This window comes from Ceratotherium simum, chromosome 33 (genome assembly GCF_057802395.1).
Source record: "Ceratotherium simum simum isolate JZ-2026a chromosome 33, ASM5780239v1, whole genome shotgun sequence".
Lineage (NCBI taxonomy): Eukaryota > Metazoa > Chordata > Mammalia > Perissodactyla > Rhinocerotidae > Ceratotherium > Ceratotherium simum.
Genome location: NC_141932.1, coordinates 15,704,215 through 15,722,660, shown reverse-complemented (window position 1 = coordinate 15,722,660; position 18,446 = coordinate 15,704,215). Strand labels below are relative to the sequence as shown.

The window sequence follows — 18,446 nt, the reverse complement described above, 5'->3', positions numbered from 1 at the left end:
GACCCCCGAACAGAGAATCTATGCTGATAGCCATCATCAGTGAAAACTGAAAGATCTGGTGTGGCTCCCAGTCTGTAACACCAGAAGGTCAACATTCCTAACCCCCTCCCCAATAACCCAATGGCCTATATAACTGCTGTAAGATTTTGTGCCCCCGTAAGATGGTTCTTTTGGACATGAGTTGGCCATCTTCCCTCTTGCTAGCAAGCTGTAATAAAAGTCCTTTTTCTCCTACCACTATTCCTCTTGATTATTGGCACGTCTTGCGGGAAGCAGAAGACCCCACATTGGGCCGTAACAAGCTGATGTCGAGATGGGTCTTGGGCGGCACTGGGGCTCGCCATGCACCCAATCAGAGTAAGGCCGGCTGGGCCATTAGTCTTTAACAAGATCAAAAACGAAAGCAGATGCTGAAAACGAATTGCTTTCAAACTGCTCACCCAGACCTCTACAGGAATGGGGTTAGTGTCCCCCCGGGACCCCAGAGCCCTGAGACACCTGCTGCTCCTGTTGCTGCTGCTGGAGGAGTCGCGGGGGTTACCCCCTGGTGAGCGCCTGGGCGGCGGTGGGGATGGGGGGAGTCTGGGTGCGGATGGGGGACCGGGCTTTGTGTGGGGCTGGCGGGAGGAGAGGGGACGTTAGGACTTGCGGAGGGCGCGCTTGCAGGGGGCTCTAACAAAAGGGGCAAGATTGTTTGAGGGGCACAGTGGCAGGGACAGGGGATATGGGGAGGGTCTGGTGGGTCCACACGTGGTGTTGCGGGCGCTGTTTCCTGGGACTGAGGGTCTGCAGCGGCACGTGACTGTCTAGGGCCCTGGAGGAGGTGGTGAGTGTTTGTAGGACCTGGAGGCTCGGGCACGGAGGACGGTGAGGGTTCCCCAGAGACACGTGGAGAGGAGGGCAGTGAATGTCTGAGGCATTCCGTGTGGGGGGTGATGTCTGGATGGGGTGTCCACAGGGAGCCAGGTGAGTACCTGGGGGCTGTGGTGGGGGACGGTGAGGGTCTCTGGGGATGGCAGGGAGGCAGGTGAGGGTCTGGAGGAGGCCATGTTGAGACAGGAAGTGTGGGAGGGGGGCTGCGATGAAACTAGCAGTGAGTGAGGGAAGTAGCAAGGAGCATGTGGGCGGCTACGGAGGGGGATGGCGAGTGTGTGTGTGGTCCTCGTGAAGGGGGAAGATCAGCAGGGTAGCTGGTGTTTGGGAGCCATGGTGGGGGATGGTGAGTATCTGGGGTCCTCAGAAGGGGGCGGGTGTCTGAGGGGCTGCTGGTGTTGGTAAAGCTCTGGTGAGGCAGACTGGCAGGGAGGCAGGTGAGGGTCTTGGGGGGCATCAGATTTGTGCTGGCCTTATGAAGTATATCTGGGGTACTCTTCTTACCGAACCCAGTGGGCTTGCCTCCTGGTGAGTTAAATAAGACTCTATGCCAGTGGAAGTTGTCTCACAAGGTGAAGTGTATCTGCAGCAAATAGGAGGCCATGGGGAATCATTTCCAAAGTCATGGCATCTCTGAACAAAGGGAATCAGGAACTTTTATTTTGGTTGGGGAATGAACTTTCAAAAGGGAGTGGCAGGTATTCACTTGCACAGGCTCAGCTGGAGAACATGCTTCCACATATTGAGGCCTAAGCTCCTGCTGGAGAGATCTTTGCATTAAAAAATATGGCTAGGGGCTGGCCAGTGGTGCAGCGGTTAAGTGCGCATGCTCCGCTTCATGTCCTGGGGTTTGCAGGTTCGGATCCCATCCCGGGCACACAGCGACCCACCACTTGTCAAGCCGTGCTGCGGCGGCATCTCATATAAAGTGGAGGAAGGTGGGCACGGATGTTAGCCCAGACTTCCTCAGCAAAAAGAGGGGGATTGGCAATGGATGTTATCTCTGGGCTAATCTTCCTCACAAAAAAAAGAAAAAAGGAAAAGAAACAACTTGGAAAAACAGTTAATTGCTACCAAACCCACCTTTGAGTTTCTAGAGACCTAGTTGGTGACGCTCTCCTATGTTCCATCTTCTGCTACAGTTTGTATAAGACTATTGTTTTAATCTTAAACATTTGTTAGAATTAACCAATGAAGCCTTTTGGGCCTGCAGTTTTCTTGCCTGGTTAATATTTAATCATGGCCTTAATTTCTTAATATTTAAGGGACTATTGACTTTTTCTTCTTATATGAGCTTTGGTAAGATGAATATTTTTAAAGAAATTTGTCCCTTTTTATTGTATGTAATTTTCTACTTCACTGATTTCTCCTTTTATCTTTATTATATGTTTTGAATTTTGTTACGTATTTATTTATTTATTTATGAGGAAGATCAGCCCTGAGCTAACATCCATGCCAATCCTCCTCTTTTACTGAGGAAGACCGACCCTGAGCTAACAACTATTGCCAATCCTCATCCTTTTTTTTTTCCCTTTTTCTCCCCAAAGCCCCAGTAGATAGTTGCATGTCATAGCTGCACATCCTTCTAGTTGTTGTATGTGAGACACGGCCTCAGCATGGCCAGAGAAGCAGTGCGTTGGTGCGCACATGGGATCTGAACCCCGGGCCCCCAGTAGCGGAGCGTGCACACTTAACCGCTAAGCCACGGGGCCGGCCCTGTTATGTAATTTATGTTCTTTTTCTAATGTCTTGAGCTGGAAGCTGAGAGGGTTCACTATTTAGTCTTTCTTTTTTTCCAATATATGCATTTAAGGCTGTTAATTGTTCTCCAGTCACTACTTCAGCTGCACTCCCAAGGTGCAATATGTATTGCTTTTGTTCTCACTCAGTTCAAAATGTTTTGTAATTTCCCTTATGATTTCTTCTTTGACCCATGGATTATATCAAGTGTGCGGTTTAATTTCCAAGCAATTGGGGGTATTCTCAATATCTTTTTTTTAATTGATTTCTAGCTTATCACCACAGTGATCAGATAACATATTCTGAAAGGTTTCAATCCTCTGACACTTGTTGAATCTTCCTTCATGTTTCAGGGTGTGGCTGATTTTGGCAAATGTTCCCTGTGCACATAGAAATGTCATCTGTTCCATATGGGTCAACTGTGTCAAGTTAATTCTGTTGTTCAGACTGTGTACCTTATGGATTTTATGTGTGCTTGTTCTCTGGTTATTGTGAGAGAGGTGTTAACATCTCTCGACATGTTTTGGATCTGTCTCTCCTTTAAGTTTTGCTAATTTTTGCTTTATATATTCTAAAGCTAAATAGTTGGAAACATGCAGATTTATGATGGTGAAATCTCCCGTTGCATGGGCCTCTCTTTACTCTAATAGTGCTTTTTGTCTTAAAACCTGCTCTGATGTTAGTGGAGTGATGCCAGCCTTCTTCTGTTTAGAGCTTACATTTATATCATTTTTCTATCCTTTCCATTTCAGTCTTCCAATGACTTTGTGTGACTCTTATAAGCAACATAATTTGATTTTGTGATTTTTTCTTTTAACTGTATCTGATAACCTTATTCTTTTACATGAGGTTTTTAGTCCTCTCACATTAATGTAATTAGCATTATGTTTGGCTTTATATCTACTATCTCACTCTATATCTTCTATTTAGCCAATCTATTTGTTCTTTTTTTCTCCTTTTCTTTCCTTCTTTTGGATGTCTAGCTTTTTCAATACTCCATTTTTTTCTTCTATTAATTTGTTAATTGTACATCTCTTACTCTTCTCACAGTGGTCATTCTAGAGAATATAATATGTATTAGTATTGTAGTCAAGTACTAATTATGACTTTTAACAATTCCCAGATATTGCTAGACCTTTAAACTCCATTTCACATCCCCCCAAACTCTCACATTACGTTGTTGTAAATTTTAGTTGTACATATACTTTAAATTCCACAGAACATGAAAATGATGGTTCTGTTCCTTCAATATTTATCGCATCTACTCACATAGTTGGTCTTTGGGGTTCCTGCCTGGGTTGGCTTCTTTTATTCTGGGATAACATCTCCTCTGACTGAAGAGCTCCCCTTGGCTTTTCCTTTAGTGCAGACCTGATAGCAGCAACTGTGCACATTTTTTTTTCTTAAACCGTCTTTGTTTTGACTTCCTTCCAGTATAGTATTTTTCCTGGCTATAGATTTGTAACTTTGTGATGATTTTATTTCAGCACTTGGAAGATGTCGTTTCATTGTGTTCTGCTTTCCATTATTTCTGTTGAGAAGTCAGCTTTAACAGTCTTATAAAATGCTCCCTAAAAGTAATATGTCTTATTTTCTCTGGGTGCTTTTATTTGCAATGTTTCTGTCTGTCTTGGCTGGTCAATATTTTGGCCCTGATGTTCTCAGGTGGCTTTGTTTCTGTTTATCCTGCTTAAAGCTGAGAGCTTCCTGAACCTGGTCTTGTGGTCTTTCATCTGTTCTGGAAAATTCTTGGCTGTTATCTCTGTGAATAATGCCAGTGTTGCATTTTCTCTCTTCTCTCCTGAAACTCCAGTGATACAGAAGAGAGGGTCGCACATGTCACTTATGCTTAGCTTTCCCTTTGTCTCCATTCATATTTCTCTAAGCTTCTGTTTTTGTATTTGCCATTTTCCCATCCTCCAGCTCACTAATCCTGTTTTTTCTCTGTCTAATCTGCTGCAGATCCCATCCAGTGAGTTCAAAACTTCAGACACTGTTTATTTCATTTCTAGAATTCCCATTTTATTTTTATACATTTCCGTTCTCTGGTGAAATCCTCTTTCCTTTCAAATATTTTGCCCATTTTCTTCTATTTTCTTAAACATATTAATATTAAATTTTTTTCTGGTACTAGCAACATCTGGATCGTTTGCAGGTTGGCTCCGATTCTCTGGGATCCTCTTCATTTCTTGATTACCAGTCTCGTATTCCTGCCTCTTTGAAGGTCAACAAATTCACATTGAATCCTGGCCTACATTACACCCGTCTTGGCTTCAGTTGATGTTATTTGCTGCCCAGGAAAGGTTTATTCTTTCCTTCACTTCAGCAGATACAAGGGCCTTATCACCTCAGTTCAATCAGGATCCACCTGGTTCAGCACAGGGTCACAGTTCTAGTAGGATTCCGTAAACGGCACTGTGACCTTCACAGGTTTCAGCTGAGAGCCTGGCAGTTCCTCTCTTCTCAGTCCTGAAAGACCGTGGGAGATTTCAGTCCTGCCTTTCGGGGGCTCCCAGTCTCCCGCCCTGTGCAGCTGTGATCTCTCGGTCGTGTCTGTTTCTGTCTCTGTGCCCCGATACATCTGCTTTCTCTTCCACCTCTAACACCTCTCTAATATTTTGCCTGACCCTCTCTTTCTCTCGTGCTGTCCATCACAAAGCACTCTGCTTGGTTCCTTGCACTCACCTCTGGGTTGGGTCAGGACAGAATAGCCTGATTTAAATAACTCAAGATAGGGGCAGCCCGTGACATAGCGGTTAAGTGCACGCGTTCCGCTGCTGATGGCCTGGGTTTGGATCCTGGGCGCACACCCATGCACCATCTGTCAGGCCATGCTGTGGCGGTGTCCTAAATAAAGTGGAGGAAGATGGGCACAAATAAAGAGGAGGATTGGCATGGATGTTAGCTAAGGGCTGATCTTCCTCACAAAAAAAATAATAAAATAAAAAAAATAAGTAAATAAATAAATAAATGACTCAAGACAGAGGCAGCTGTTAGAAACCTTGAACTTGGCAGGGCGAATCACCCACGTGTCCTCCTCCCTCAGGACCCCACACTCTCCGCTACGACCTCATGGCCCTGTCCCTGGACAGGCCTGGGAAGCCCCAGTTCCTGGCCCTGGGCTACTTTGATGATGAGATCTTCCTGCGCTATGATGGCGAGAGCCAGAGGGCAGAGCCCCGGGGTCTAGGGATCAAGATGGACCTGGGAGCTGAGACCTGGGAGAGAGAGACCAAGGACCTGAAGGAGAAGGAACAGCAGCTCAGACAGATGCTGACAGAGATCATGGGCGTGCAGGCCCAGGCCTCAGGTGAATGGGGGCAGGGCCAGGGGCACGTGGGTCCGAGTCTGGTCCCTGCTCTGTTTATCCTACAGCTGGGGGAGGGGAGGGCACAGCAAGGCTGGAATTGCACAGAGAGGTGAGGCCCCCCCTGATGCTGCACCAGGTTCCTCAGATGTGGGTGGAGGAGATGACATACCCCTCTGGGTTGAAGTCCCGTTGGGTGTAGAGGTTCAGGGACAGTGAGGTGACAGGTCGCTGCCTGGGGTGGGCCAGGCCTTCACTCCCTCCAGGCTACGTTGGGCTGTGAGCTCCAGGGAGACAGCACTAGAGGCTTCTGGCGCTTGGGCTACAAAGGGCAGGACTTCCTCACCTTCGACTCAGAGACCCTCCCATGGATGGTGGCCACGCCCTCAGCCCTGCGCATCAAGAAGTTCTGGGAGACCCAAGGCCCCAGGGCTGATCTGGTTAAGACTTTCCTGCGTGTGACTTGTCCTGCCCAACTCTGGAGATACCTGGCCTCTTGGAGGGGCCTCCTGGAGAATAGAGGTACTGACCTGGGCGGGAGGATCCACCCACTAAGTCTATCCCTGGTTCCCACAAGGAAGAGAATTTGTCTCTTACTCTCTGAGTGGCTGTCCTGCCCTGGCCTTAGGTTAGGTGCTGAGTTCTGATTGAATTGTGGGAGAGTCACAACCATGTGGGTAGGTGAGGGGTCTCCTCTGGACCCATTGCTGGTCCATCAGCTGGAGAAGTGGAGAGTCCCAGGATGTGGGCCCAGATCTCAGGCCTCAGGCCCCAGGCAGGCAGTACAGGGAAACCTTTTCTCTCCTTTTTTTCTCCTCGTTCTCTGGGATTTTGACTTTGAGCGGGGAAGACATCTAGGTTTCAAGTCCTTGGTGGAGGCCCTCAGATGAGGCCAGTCTGGCTGGGAGCCAAGAATAACAGCATATTCCAGCTCTGGAGCAAGGATCACATATTCAAACCCAAATCACTCAAAATCTTATTACCAGGGTCATTCCACTTTTGTTTTACTTTGACTTTTAGAAAAGTCCAGCTGAAAGTTACCTCCTCCTCTCAGCCTGTGACAAAATGAAAAGAAAGAGTAGATGCTGGTGTGTGTCGGTGTCTTGTGGGGGGTGGGCAGTGTATGAAAATACCTATAATCAACCAGAGGTCCCCAGAGGAATGTCAGGCCCAGGACAAAAAAATTCGGTTGCAGGGCCAGCTGGCCATCCTTGTGGACAGTCCCTCCATCCCCCCCTGGAGCATGTGGAGCTGATTCTGTTGGGGAGGAAGGAGGTACATCACTGAGGCTGGGTTCTCACTCCCTATAGAGCAGAGCAGCCCCTTTGTCCCATCAGTGCCTACAAATTCTTCAAAACTGTGTGCTGAGCATCTTCAGGTGGATCCGATGGCCTCTGAGAGCAGGGAGTTCGTCTCCTCTCAGGCTCTCCAGGTGGGCGAGGGCCTGACCCCCTCGGAGGGTCCTGGGGCTGTTGGAGCAGTGTGGGGTCCTCCCACAGTCCTCTCTCCACTGGGGATGTAGCCCCCCTGGAGCGGTGGCTGGGGCGAATGTGCACGGGTCATTTCTAAGGGCTGGCTAGTTCCTGCTCTTGGTTTCCCTGCAGTGGAAGGAGGGAGCCCTTGGCCTCACTGAACTCTGCTCTGTCTCTGCCCAGATCCCCCGTCAGTGACTGTAACCTGCAGTAAGAACCTGGTGGGCCAGGTCATCCTGAGGTGCTGGGCTTTTAGCTTCTATCCTCGGGGTGCCACCCTGACCTGGCTTCGGGATGGGGAGCCCATGCACCACGGCACCTTTGGGCCTGGGACCAACCTGCCCAGTGGGGACGGGACCTACCAGACCTGGGTAGACACTCAGATCCTCCCTGGAGAGGAGCAGAGGTTCGCCTGCCACGTGGGACACTGCGGGCTGAACACCACGGTCCCTGCAGTCTCTGGTGAGGAACTGGGGGAGCCCTTGGGGTCCAGGGAGCTGGAGGCAGAGTTGGTGTGGGACCCTCGTATGAAAAAGGGCCACTGCGTATAATTGAAGCCCATTTCATGGTGACCTCCAGGCACTCACGGTCAGAGGGCTTCCTGTGCGGCTCCTCCTGCTGCGGCTCCTCTCGCTGTGTCCACTGTCACTGCTGTGCTGTATTTGGTGGTGGTCGAAGCCTAGACGAGGAAGCACACAGAGGATGTGAGAGCCCAGGGGAGAAGCACATGGGACAGTGGGGAGGACGGATCTGATTCTTCCCTTGGTGTTGAGTGGAGACAGCTCTCTTCCTGTTAAAAACAAGGTAGCAGTCCCCAAACAGCTGCTTATGCTAAGCACCACGTTGTCACCAAGGCAAGACTTCACTTAGTGACAGTTTCAGCTCTCCCAGACATGGCATCTTAAACCCCTCAACCAGGAATCTGATCAGCACTAGTCAGGTCATCTGTCTGATAGGCCCCTGCCATCCCCTAAAGGAAGGTGAGCTTGTAATAACCAAGCTGCCTTTTTGCCTAACATAACTTCCCTGTTCCTGCTCCCTTCTGCCTAAAAGTCCCTTGCCTTAGCTCTTCAGAGCTCCTTTCTATCTGCTAGACTGGATTCTGCCCACTTCATGGATCATTGAATGAAGCCAGTAAGATCTTTAAAATTTACTCAGTTGGATTTTGTTTTTTAACATTTCTTAGCCGGGAACAGGAGAAGAATAGACAGCCCATTTCTTGCTTACAGGATGAGGGGATCAGGTGTGTTTTATGAAAACTGGCTAAAAAAAGATAAAGTACCATCCATTTATCCTGCCTTTCAAATTCACATAAGCCCTGGACCTCAGGATATTCACTTAGGTGAGAAAAAGAGGTGATTTTGGGGTAGAATAGTCCAAATAATAAAGATAGAAAAACAAAGGCAGAACTACATTATTACCACTTGGTGAGCCTAATGAATGAATGGATCTCAGCAGTAACCATCAAGGGCTGCCACATGGCCACTGGGGAGACAGCTGGATGGTGTGCGCCTCCTGGAGGAAGTACAGAGTACTACCCATGATGTTCCTCCATCATCGATTTACTGTAAATTTACCAACCACACGGTGGACAGGTCTTCGGCAAAGGCACCGTCTTTGTGGAAGACTACAGGAGAAACCACCAAATCAACTGTCAGGAAACACAAACAAAAATGATGGAGAGGGAATCGATATGAAGCCGGGTACCTGCGGGTTACTGTAAATATTCAATATGATTACCTTTCCACCTTGTTATGAAAAGAAGTCAATCTTGTCAATTTGCTGTTTTCTTGTTTAACCTGAGGGGTGACTCAAGGGTCACAAGGGTTTATGAGCTTGTTTTACAGAAGAAGGAGAATGCCTTCAAGGAAGTTACCATCACCAGATAACCAGCCCCCAGTTGCCTTTGATGTCCAGAAGTCCGATTGCCCAGGGGTTCATCGGGAGTGACCACTTTGTTCCTCTGAAACTCCTCCTGCCAAGCCCCTTAGCTCCTTAAAACCCCCTGCTGCTTTCTTCTCTTGTTAAGGCAGATTTGAGAGAACCTATCCTCCCACCTTCTTGTTTTGGCCAATTCGAATAAACCTTTCTCCATCTCCAAGCACTGATGTCTCAGTGATTGGCTTACTGCACATCACACACACAAACTTGTGATTAAGAGGTTCGGTATCAATTTTGGTGAGACAGCCCAGATTCTTCTGCCCGTGGCTGGATGGCCTCGGTTAGGGTTCAAGAGATCAGTGGCCCCCAGCTGCTGTCGGGCACCCTCAGCAAAATGATTGATTGCAGTGGAGAAACACATTGGACTTGGGTCTACTTTTCATTTGTCAGGTGTTGGATTTTATCTTTGTGTGGGTGCTTTTGTCTTGTGTGTAAGTCAGCTATAGGGAACACTAAGTCGATCCCCACCTCTAGCCCCCTGGGTGACATTCTCCAAAATTGGGCAACTTTTAGCTACGAGCCCATGAAAAAGGAAAAAGTTGATACTCTTTTATAACATCACATGGCCACAATATTGTTTAGACTCTGGAGAAAACTGCCAGATCATGGATCCTTAAATTGGAAAAACTTCTAAAGTGGAAAAATTTTAGAGAGCTCTTGTCATAATTGTTTTATTGGTACCTGTGAAAAGACCAAATTAAAAAGAAACTACAAAAAAATAATGACTGGCCTTAAGATTCCTACTCAGGCTACAATTAAATTGAAAAAATGTAAAAGTATAAGCATTGATAAGATTCTAAAGTTTGGAATGTTTGAGCTAATTTTATATAAGGAGGTTATATCAACTTCGCCTGAGTGTGTTGTGAAAATGGACAATATATGTGGGTGGGAATGCTTCCCCTACCCAATATCCTAAGACCAAGACACTTTTTTGTGTGTGTGTGAGGAAGATCAGCCCTGTGCTAACATCTGCCAATCCTCCTCTTTTTTTGCTGAGGAAGACTGGCCCTGGGCTAACATCTGTGCCCATCTTCCTCCACTTTATATGGGATGCCGCCACAGCATGGCTTGCCGAGTGGTGTGTTGGTGCACACCCGGGATCCAAACTGGCCAACCCTGGGCCACCGCAGTGGAGTGTGCGCACTTAACCGCTTGCACCACTGGGCCGGCTCCGACCAAGACACTTTTTATGAGGTCCTAATGAAAGCTATGACTGGAGCTCTAAGCATTGATGGAATTAAGTGATTACAGCTCTTTTGTGTGATTGTGTTATAAATCGTATTTTAGGGATAGACATTGTGTCTTACTGGGGGAAACATCCCCCCAGTGTTGATATTGTAAAACAGCATATAAATCTGTCCTTCAGACAGTGTTAATTAAATGTATTAAAGGAAGTCAATAGAGTTGCCTGAGCCCATACAGTGTGAGAAATTTTTCTACCTCCAGATGGTATGGTCCAAATTAAAAGCTCCATTTAACTAGTTTAAAGTAAGTGATCTTAGGTAAACGAAAGCTTGTTTAGGTTTGCTGGTTTGATTGAAATAGGCATGTCCTCATTTTCAGAGACATTCATAGAAAGGACTCTGAGACTTACTCTAGAATATTGGTTTCTGATGAACTTTCAGATCATAAAACTCTACTGGGTGGGAAATTATAGAACTCTGACAGAGAAACTGATGACTTCATGAAACTGCCAACAAAAGATACAGAGTCACGGGACTAAATGAACTGATGAGCATGATTATAATTTTATGACTTTTTTATTTGAAATATTGACCGTTATTTAATGTTTTGTTTATCAGATTTAAGAAAACCTTTTTCTCTTTTCTGTTAAGCTACCTATGGCTTATAGAAGTTTGCAAAATTATATCACTGTAAGCAGAATTGAAACATTTATCTTTTTCTCCCTACCTGATCCCTCCAGAATTTAGAAACTCCTAGTGAGTGAATATTCTTATTCTCATGGCCATATAGTTAGTTACATAAGTTCAATAAGAATCTGTTCTCCTTATAATGGGACACAATTGGAAACATTGGTGATAGTACCAAAGCTTTGACTGGAATGTCACATTTGAGAGAAACATGCATAGACTCAGATATGACCAGACGGCTAATGGAGAAAGATTGACTGTATGAAATAAAAGCACTTGGAAATATTGGCCTTGTCCATTGTTTACAGGGTTTCCAGCAACCTTACCAGGTGGGTAAAGAAGGTCACTTCCCTGGCAGGTGCAAAGAACCTCAGGATATTTTGGAGAATCTCAGAACAGAGGAAATCACCCGAATCTTCTTCTCACCACTTAAAGGGGCCCATACACTTGGGTGACAACTGGTTTTCGGGTCCCTGGTCTTTCCAAGTTTTCAACAAAACATGCTCACCAGGTCAGAAGGCATGTGGAGGCACATCAGGCAGATATGCAGACCTATGAGAAGCAAACTCATGGACAGATGTTAATACAGAGCTTAAGGATTTAACATAATTAGTAATCATAACGTTACTTAAAACCTCCAGAGATTCAATCCCAGAGGAAGATGCTTGAAGGAGTCTCCCATATAGACTTTTAAAAGGACTCAACTTAAGTCCACTTCAGGGAGCTACTCTAACCCTTAGCAGGGCAAGAGCCAGCACCTTACCCCAAGGGAGTTGTGTTCCTGACCGATTTTGGTTATTTATTTATTTATTTTTTGTGAGGAAGATCAGCCCTGAGCTAACATCTATTGCCAATCCTCCTCCTTCTTTTTCCCTCAAAGCCCCAGTACATAGTTATATGTCATAGTTGCACATCCTTCTAGTTGCTGTATGTGGGACAAGACCTCAGCATGGCTGGAGAAGTGGTGCGTCGGTGAGCGCCAGGGATCCGAACCTGGGCTGCCAGTAGCGGAGCGCACACACTTAACCGCTAAGCTACCGGACCTGCCCTGGTATTTTTTTTTTTTTTAAGGTGTGATTTTTCTTTGCATTTTTTTTTTCAGTTAATTGAGGTTTCCAAGCTGAGTGTAGTATTCATCAGATGTCTAAGCTTCTGGACACTTGTTGTGTTCTTTGGGAGACAAAAGCTGGTCCATTATCATTCTGCAAGGTGTTAGGCAGACCAAACCTACAGGTGATTTTTTTTAGCAACATGGGTGTGACTTCTGATGTTTTCTCAGTCCTAGTGGGAAAGGCTTTTACCCACCCAGTGAAGGTGTCCACAAACACTAACAAAAACCTGAAATTCCCTGTTGCCCATGGCATCTGGGTAAAGTGTATTTGCCAGTCTTTAGTAGGCCAGTTTGCGTTATGCTGAGTGCCCAGATGTGGGAGACTGGAAGTGGTCTTGGGGTTGTTCTTTGCACAGGTTGCACAATTTTTAGTCACCTGTTGTATAGTCTTTTGGAGGTGGGGCTCTATGATGTATTTCTGGACCCAATAGATTCTCTCTCTGGTGGCCAGGGCAATGCATGATAGCTCCCTGGGCAGGCTCATTAACAGCACCAAGCAGTTTTAAGACTTTTAGCGGCATGTCTGATTTCCCTTTTTGCCACTGTTAAGAGTCCCCTTTCCTTCCTGATTGTCCCATGAACATGAACTACAGCAAAGGCATACCAGGAATCTGTGTATGTATTTTTTTCCCTTGAGCTAGATGTAGACCCTGAGTGAGAGCGATGATTTCTGCCTTTTGAGCCAACGTTCCTGGGGGTAGGGTGTTAGCCTCTAAAGTCTCTCGTGAAGTTATGACCTCATACCCATGCATCTCTTACCTTGATCCGTGAAGCTGTTGTCGTCTGTGAAGAGTTCCAAGTCCAGTTCTTCCAGCGGACGGTCCAACAAATCAGGTCGGCTAGAAGACACTGTCTCCATAACTTGTAAGCAGTCATGTTCTAAGGCTTCTGATGTCTCATCAGGGAGTTAGGTGGCTGAGTTTAGGGAGGACGATACTTGCATCCATACATTTGGATTTTCCAAAACGATGGCCTGGTATTTGTCCATCCCTCCTGAAGTGAGCCAGCATCCCCCTTTTTACTCCAATAATGTGCATAATTCATGTGGCACATATACCATGGTGAGTTGGCCTAGGGTGAGTTTTTCAGCTTCCTGCTGGATGTTGCTGGTGGCAGCCACTGCCCTAAGTCACTGGGCTAGTCTTTGATCATCTGATCTAGTTGCTTGGAAAAATAAGCCATTGGCTGAGGCGTCATACCTAGTTTTTGAGTTAAAACTCCCAAGCTTATTCCCTGCCTTTCATGTACAGATAGGCTGAAGGGCTTGTCCAAGATAGGAAATCCCAAAGCTGGGGCTGAAATTAACTTTGCCTTGATTGTATCAAAGTCTACCTGACACACCTTTGTCCATTCAGATGGCTCCCAGTCTAGCCCTTTTAGAATATCATAGAGGGGTTTTCAGACATCAGCCATGCCCAAGATCCTCGTCGCTGTTGCAGGGTGGTGGGAGGGTCAGGCGTGCTCTAGCCCTTTGTTGGTCTGGCAGCAGTTCCCTCTGGCCTTCTGATAATGTAAACCCTACGTATGTAAATTTTGTTTGCAGATCTGTACTTTCTTTTCTGAGACCTTGTACCCACATTCAGCCAAATGATTTAAGGTCTGTCTTGTGTTGGCCAGACACTTCTCATAAGTGGGGCTCACTATCAGCAAGTCATCCATGTACTGTAACAGCAATTCTTGTTGTGATTGTAAGTGGGTCAAGTCTTTAGCTAGGGCCTCCCCAAATAGCGTAGGGGAGTTTTTGAAGCCTAGGGGAGCACTGTCCAACAATATTTTTGAGTGGCCTGTGTGTCTGTGTCACACCATTAAAAGGCAAAGAGTTGTTGTGATTCTTCTTTGAGCAGTATGCAGAAGAAGGCATCCTTCAAGTCCAAAACTGAAAGCCAGCCACATTCACCCAGAATGTTGGTAGCAAGGTGTAAGGACTGGGCACCACAGGGTACAGGTCCTGAACCACTTTATTTATGGTGTTAAGGTCCTGAAAAAATGGATATTTCTCTGAATTGTTTTTTTCCCCTGGGGGAATTGGAGTATTATATTGTGACTGGGCAGGTCTGATTAATTTTGCCACCAGAAATTTCTGCAGCACTGGCTGAATATCCTTTTAAGCTCCCTGTTTTAGCAGCTATTGTTTCAGGGTATAAGTATTGGCTGGACATTCTTTGCTTTCCCAGGCTTCCCTTTTGCCCACATGTCCTGTCTGACCTCCTTGAGAATCTCTGGTGGGAGTGGGTCTGGCAGTGGTGTTTGAACACTTGGCAGGGCCATCTGGAACCACAAGGATGATTGTTTTGTGGGCACCTGCACCTCTAGCTGGCCTGGAGCAAAAGTCACTTGAGCATTGAGTTTACACAGAAGGTTTCATCCCAGAAGCAGAACAGGGCATTCGGGCATATACAATTTTTCCTATTAAAAAGATCCGGGGTAGAGAAAGGAGAGTGCATCCAAATGAAGCCAGCCAGTTGCCCTTGTCCATTTATGCCTGTGGGATATTGTTGTAGTGGAAATTGCCCTGCTCTGGAAGTGCCCCCTGACCGAATTGTGTCCCTTGCCCGGTTTGAGAAGGAGAGTCCCTCTCTTAGACGTGGCAATCCTTCAAGCATTTTCCGTGAGGCGAGCCGCAGGCCTGAGAAAATGGGGAGGAGGAGGAGGAGCCGGGGCACTCTTCTGTCCATTGTCCCCCCTTCCTTGATCTACATACGGCAGCATAAAGCCTTAAATATAGGGAATTTTATTTTCCTTTCATTCCTTCTTGTAGAACAATTCTAGCCACAAGATCATATTATAATTGAATGATCTGATTGGGGGACGCTTTTCTCCTGAGCCCAGTGTATACTGAGGCCAGGCCACATTACAGTAAAAGATCATCCTTTTCTTTGTCATGGACTCATAACTGAAATCAACCCAACTGGCCAGCACACACCTTAGTGGGCCCTTTTTTGGAATAGACAGAGTGGTGCCCATGGCGATAAAGTTTGTTCTTGACAATTAATGGACCAGCGAAAGGGTGCAGGGCTTGACTCCAGGTGTCCAGATAACTATGTCCAAGCATATGTCCAATCCCACTCTGTCCAAGCATACTGTTCTCACACCAGTGCTAAACAAGCCAAAGAGGCAAGAGGTAAGATCTAATTTCCCAGTGCCGGTGTAGGAGGTCTGGTGCCTGGCTGAAAGTTTCTATTTTGCAGGTAGTCCAAGTCCAGCTTACTCTAAGTCCAAACCTAACTTCCACACAATGACACCAAAGAAGGTGCCGGATGAGACAGACGAAGAGGGGGAAGTGATGGCCAGGCCATGCTCTCACGGCTTCCACTGAAGGGTTAATATACAAACAGCAGTGCCCGCATAGAGGTGTACAATTTTGGCTTGACACTTGACAGAATAGGTCTCTAACTTCAGGTCCCCACAGATGACGTAAGAAGCAATGGAAGTGTGCTGTGGGATTCTGACACAGAGAGAAACTGGCACACAGACTAGAGGAACAACACACACCCTCAACAGGAGAACAGACCATACAGGCGTGCGCACCACAGAAAAACCAGAGGCCAGTATTCCAGATAATATACTAGGCAGTCTGTATTTTCCTTTATCCCTAAACAACTGTGCCTAAACCAGATGGACCTTGGCCTGCCCAAGGGCCCCAGACAAGGAAAAAGGAATACAGTACCCAGGAGGTGCACTCTGGATGACTCACCTAGCTGCAGACACAAGCTTGTCAGCTTACGGTCAGTCATTCGTTTCCCAATCACTGAAGCGGTAGAGGCAATCAGCAAGTCAGGAGGCCACAAGGGGAATTCCCCGGGCGGAAAAAAAGAAAAAGAAAACTGCCTGGCAGCTTCCAGGAAAAACCCCAAAACAGCTTCCTCCAAGTCGACTAGCCACGGGCAGAGGCTATGGTCCCATCTGGGTCACCAGTATTTGATACTGAGCAATGGGCTCGCTCTACTCGCCGATAACTCAGCCAGTTAATCACGAGTTAGAGATCGAGAAACAAAGTTTAGTTAGATTATCGGAAAATCAGAAGACGGGTGACTAATGTCTTAAGGACCTATCTTCAAAGATTACAGAATGTTGATGCAGTTATTTAGGGAAAATGGGAAGGAAGGAGGGGGTCCAAGGATGTTGGTCTCCAGGCATGATGGGCTCCAGGCATCACATTGATCCATTCTTCTGTCAGCTGTGATGGATAACTGGTAGATGTGTTTCCTGCCTGTGGTCAGCCTGTTCCTGGAGAGAAACTCATAGAACAAAGTTTAAATTTATCAAGCTACTGGGGAGTACATATGTAAGTGAAAGCCACAAATCAGGAGAGCATGTGAACTTTTTAGAGTATGTGCAGAGCAGCGAGTAGTCACACAGAGGAGGGGCTGGGGACATTTAGTGTAACAAGATGGCTTCACTTATGCTCACTTACAAGGGTATTAACAGTGCCTCAGAAATTGCTGTGATTTGGTGTCCATTCTGGACTGGGGTTCTGGCTGCTGTCATAAATCCTCTCTGTTTCCATAACATACACACACCCTGTATGACCCCAGAGCCATAGAGGCTGTCACTGTAGATGTTGACCTTCATTCCTTCTGCTCTTATGCAAACCGGAGTAAGAGCAAATTACTCAACCATTTGAGCTCATTTATCATACAGCAGGGCTTAATATTCCAAAGGGTGTGTTGAGTTGTCATGGCACGTCCAGCCTAGAAGGTCCCATCCTCCCTTCAGAGGTAGTGATACTGGCCTGAAGCAAGGTTGACATGAGGGAAGCCATGTTGCAACTTAGAATAACCTCTGACTAACTCACCCAGGCTGTATATATTTTACCTTGCACATAGCCTAGGAGATAAGCAGCTACCCTTGGAAATAATCCTAGCTGACACATCTACATCTGAATACTGCTGGATGATGATTTTGTTCTTTTGAGTTTCTTAGGAACATGGCGACCTCCTCAGAGAAGAGCATCTGTGTTGGCATCCTTCGTCAATGAAAACTCAAAGACCTGGCGTGGCGTCTCCAGTCACCAATGCCAGATGGTCAACATTCTTGAGCCCATCCTTCATATCCCACTAGTCCCTATGTAACTGCTACAAGATTGCGTGCTTGTTCAAGACAGTCTTTGGGATGTGAGTCTGCCATCTTCCAATTTTGCTGGTTAATTCAATAAATCCTTTTCTTGACAACTGACTTGTTTGCAGTTGATTGGCTTGAGGGTTGGGGTGAGCAGAACGAGCCCTTGTCAGTTACAGCAGGAGCCTTGGACATAAGGAGTAACTGGACACAAAGAGTCTTGGACATCAAGCCTGGGACATAAAGCCAAGAAGCATCCACTTGGGAAAGTCTAATCTAGGACGAGATGATGGTCTGACTCAATCGTGGGGTGTCCCATCAGTAGGTCAGTGAAGCAGGCAGCAGGGTTAAGTTTCTGTCAGCAAGGTGTGGTGACGTGAGGGGGGACAGCAGTAGAATTTCCTGTGAGGTGAGTGGAGACACAGAGAAGTGCTGTGTGTTCTCATGAAGCAGTCGGTCTGTACAGCATCAGAAGCATGTCTGTCCAGCGATGACCCAACACTAAGGCAGAGGTGGCTTGGAAAATTTTGGCAGTTGCAGCCGCGGCTCCCATGTAAGAAGGAGATGCCTGAGTTCCAGGGTGCGGGGTTATCCTAAACACCCTATGCGTCTCTAGTGTTTGGGGGATAGTCTTCCAAGGGCATGACCTTCAGGTTCATGCACAAACAAAGAGAAAGGTAGGAAGGAATTGGGAAGTCCGTGTGTGGGGGGTGAAAATAGAGAGCCCTGAAGGTTCTGGAAAGCATCTTTGGATGGGGGATTCCAGACTCCTGGGTCTGTAAATGACTCCCTAGTCATGGTATAAAGGAGTGAAGCAATTCTGGAGAAATTAGGTATCCACATCCTACAATACCCCACAGGACCCCAAACCTATCAACTGTCATATTGTCTCCAGGAGAGGAAAGTGCTGGATGGTGGAAGGTCATCTGTGGAGACAGTTTTTCCTGCAGCCAGGTCATCATGACCCAGATATGGGTCACACCAAAAGAGTGGTTGACCTTTGTCTTTAGCCACGTTGTGGCCCTTTTTGGTGCTGCCTCCGGAATGTCCTGAGTGTCCAGAAGGGAGCTGGC

General features: G+C 46.7%; 1 protein-coding gene across 1 annotated transcript; it reads left to right on the top strand.

The window, feature by feature from the left end:
* Positions 1-418: 418 nt before the first annotated feature.
* On the top strand, positions 419-9,493 carry LOC101392215 (MHC class I-like protein MILL1). The gene is made up of 5 exons (XM_087421499.1): positions 419-547; positions 5,660-5,923; positions 6,170-6,442; positions 7,576-7,854; positions 7,972-9,493. The coding sequence occupies exons 1-5, from the start codon at positions 457-459 to the stop codon at positions 8,073-8,075; spliced, it is 1,011 nt and encodes a 336-aa protein (XP_087277625.1). The 5' UTR covers positions 419-456; the 3' UTR covers positions 8,076-9,493.
* The last annotated feature ends 8,953 nt before the right edge of the window (positions 9,494-18,446 follow it).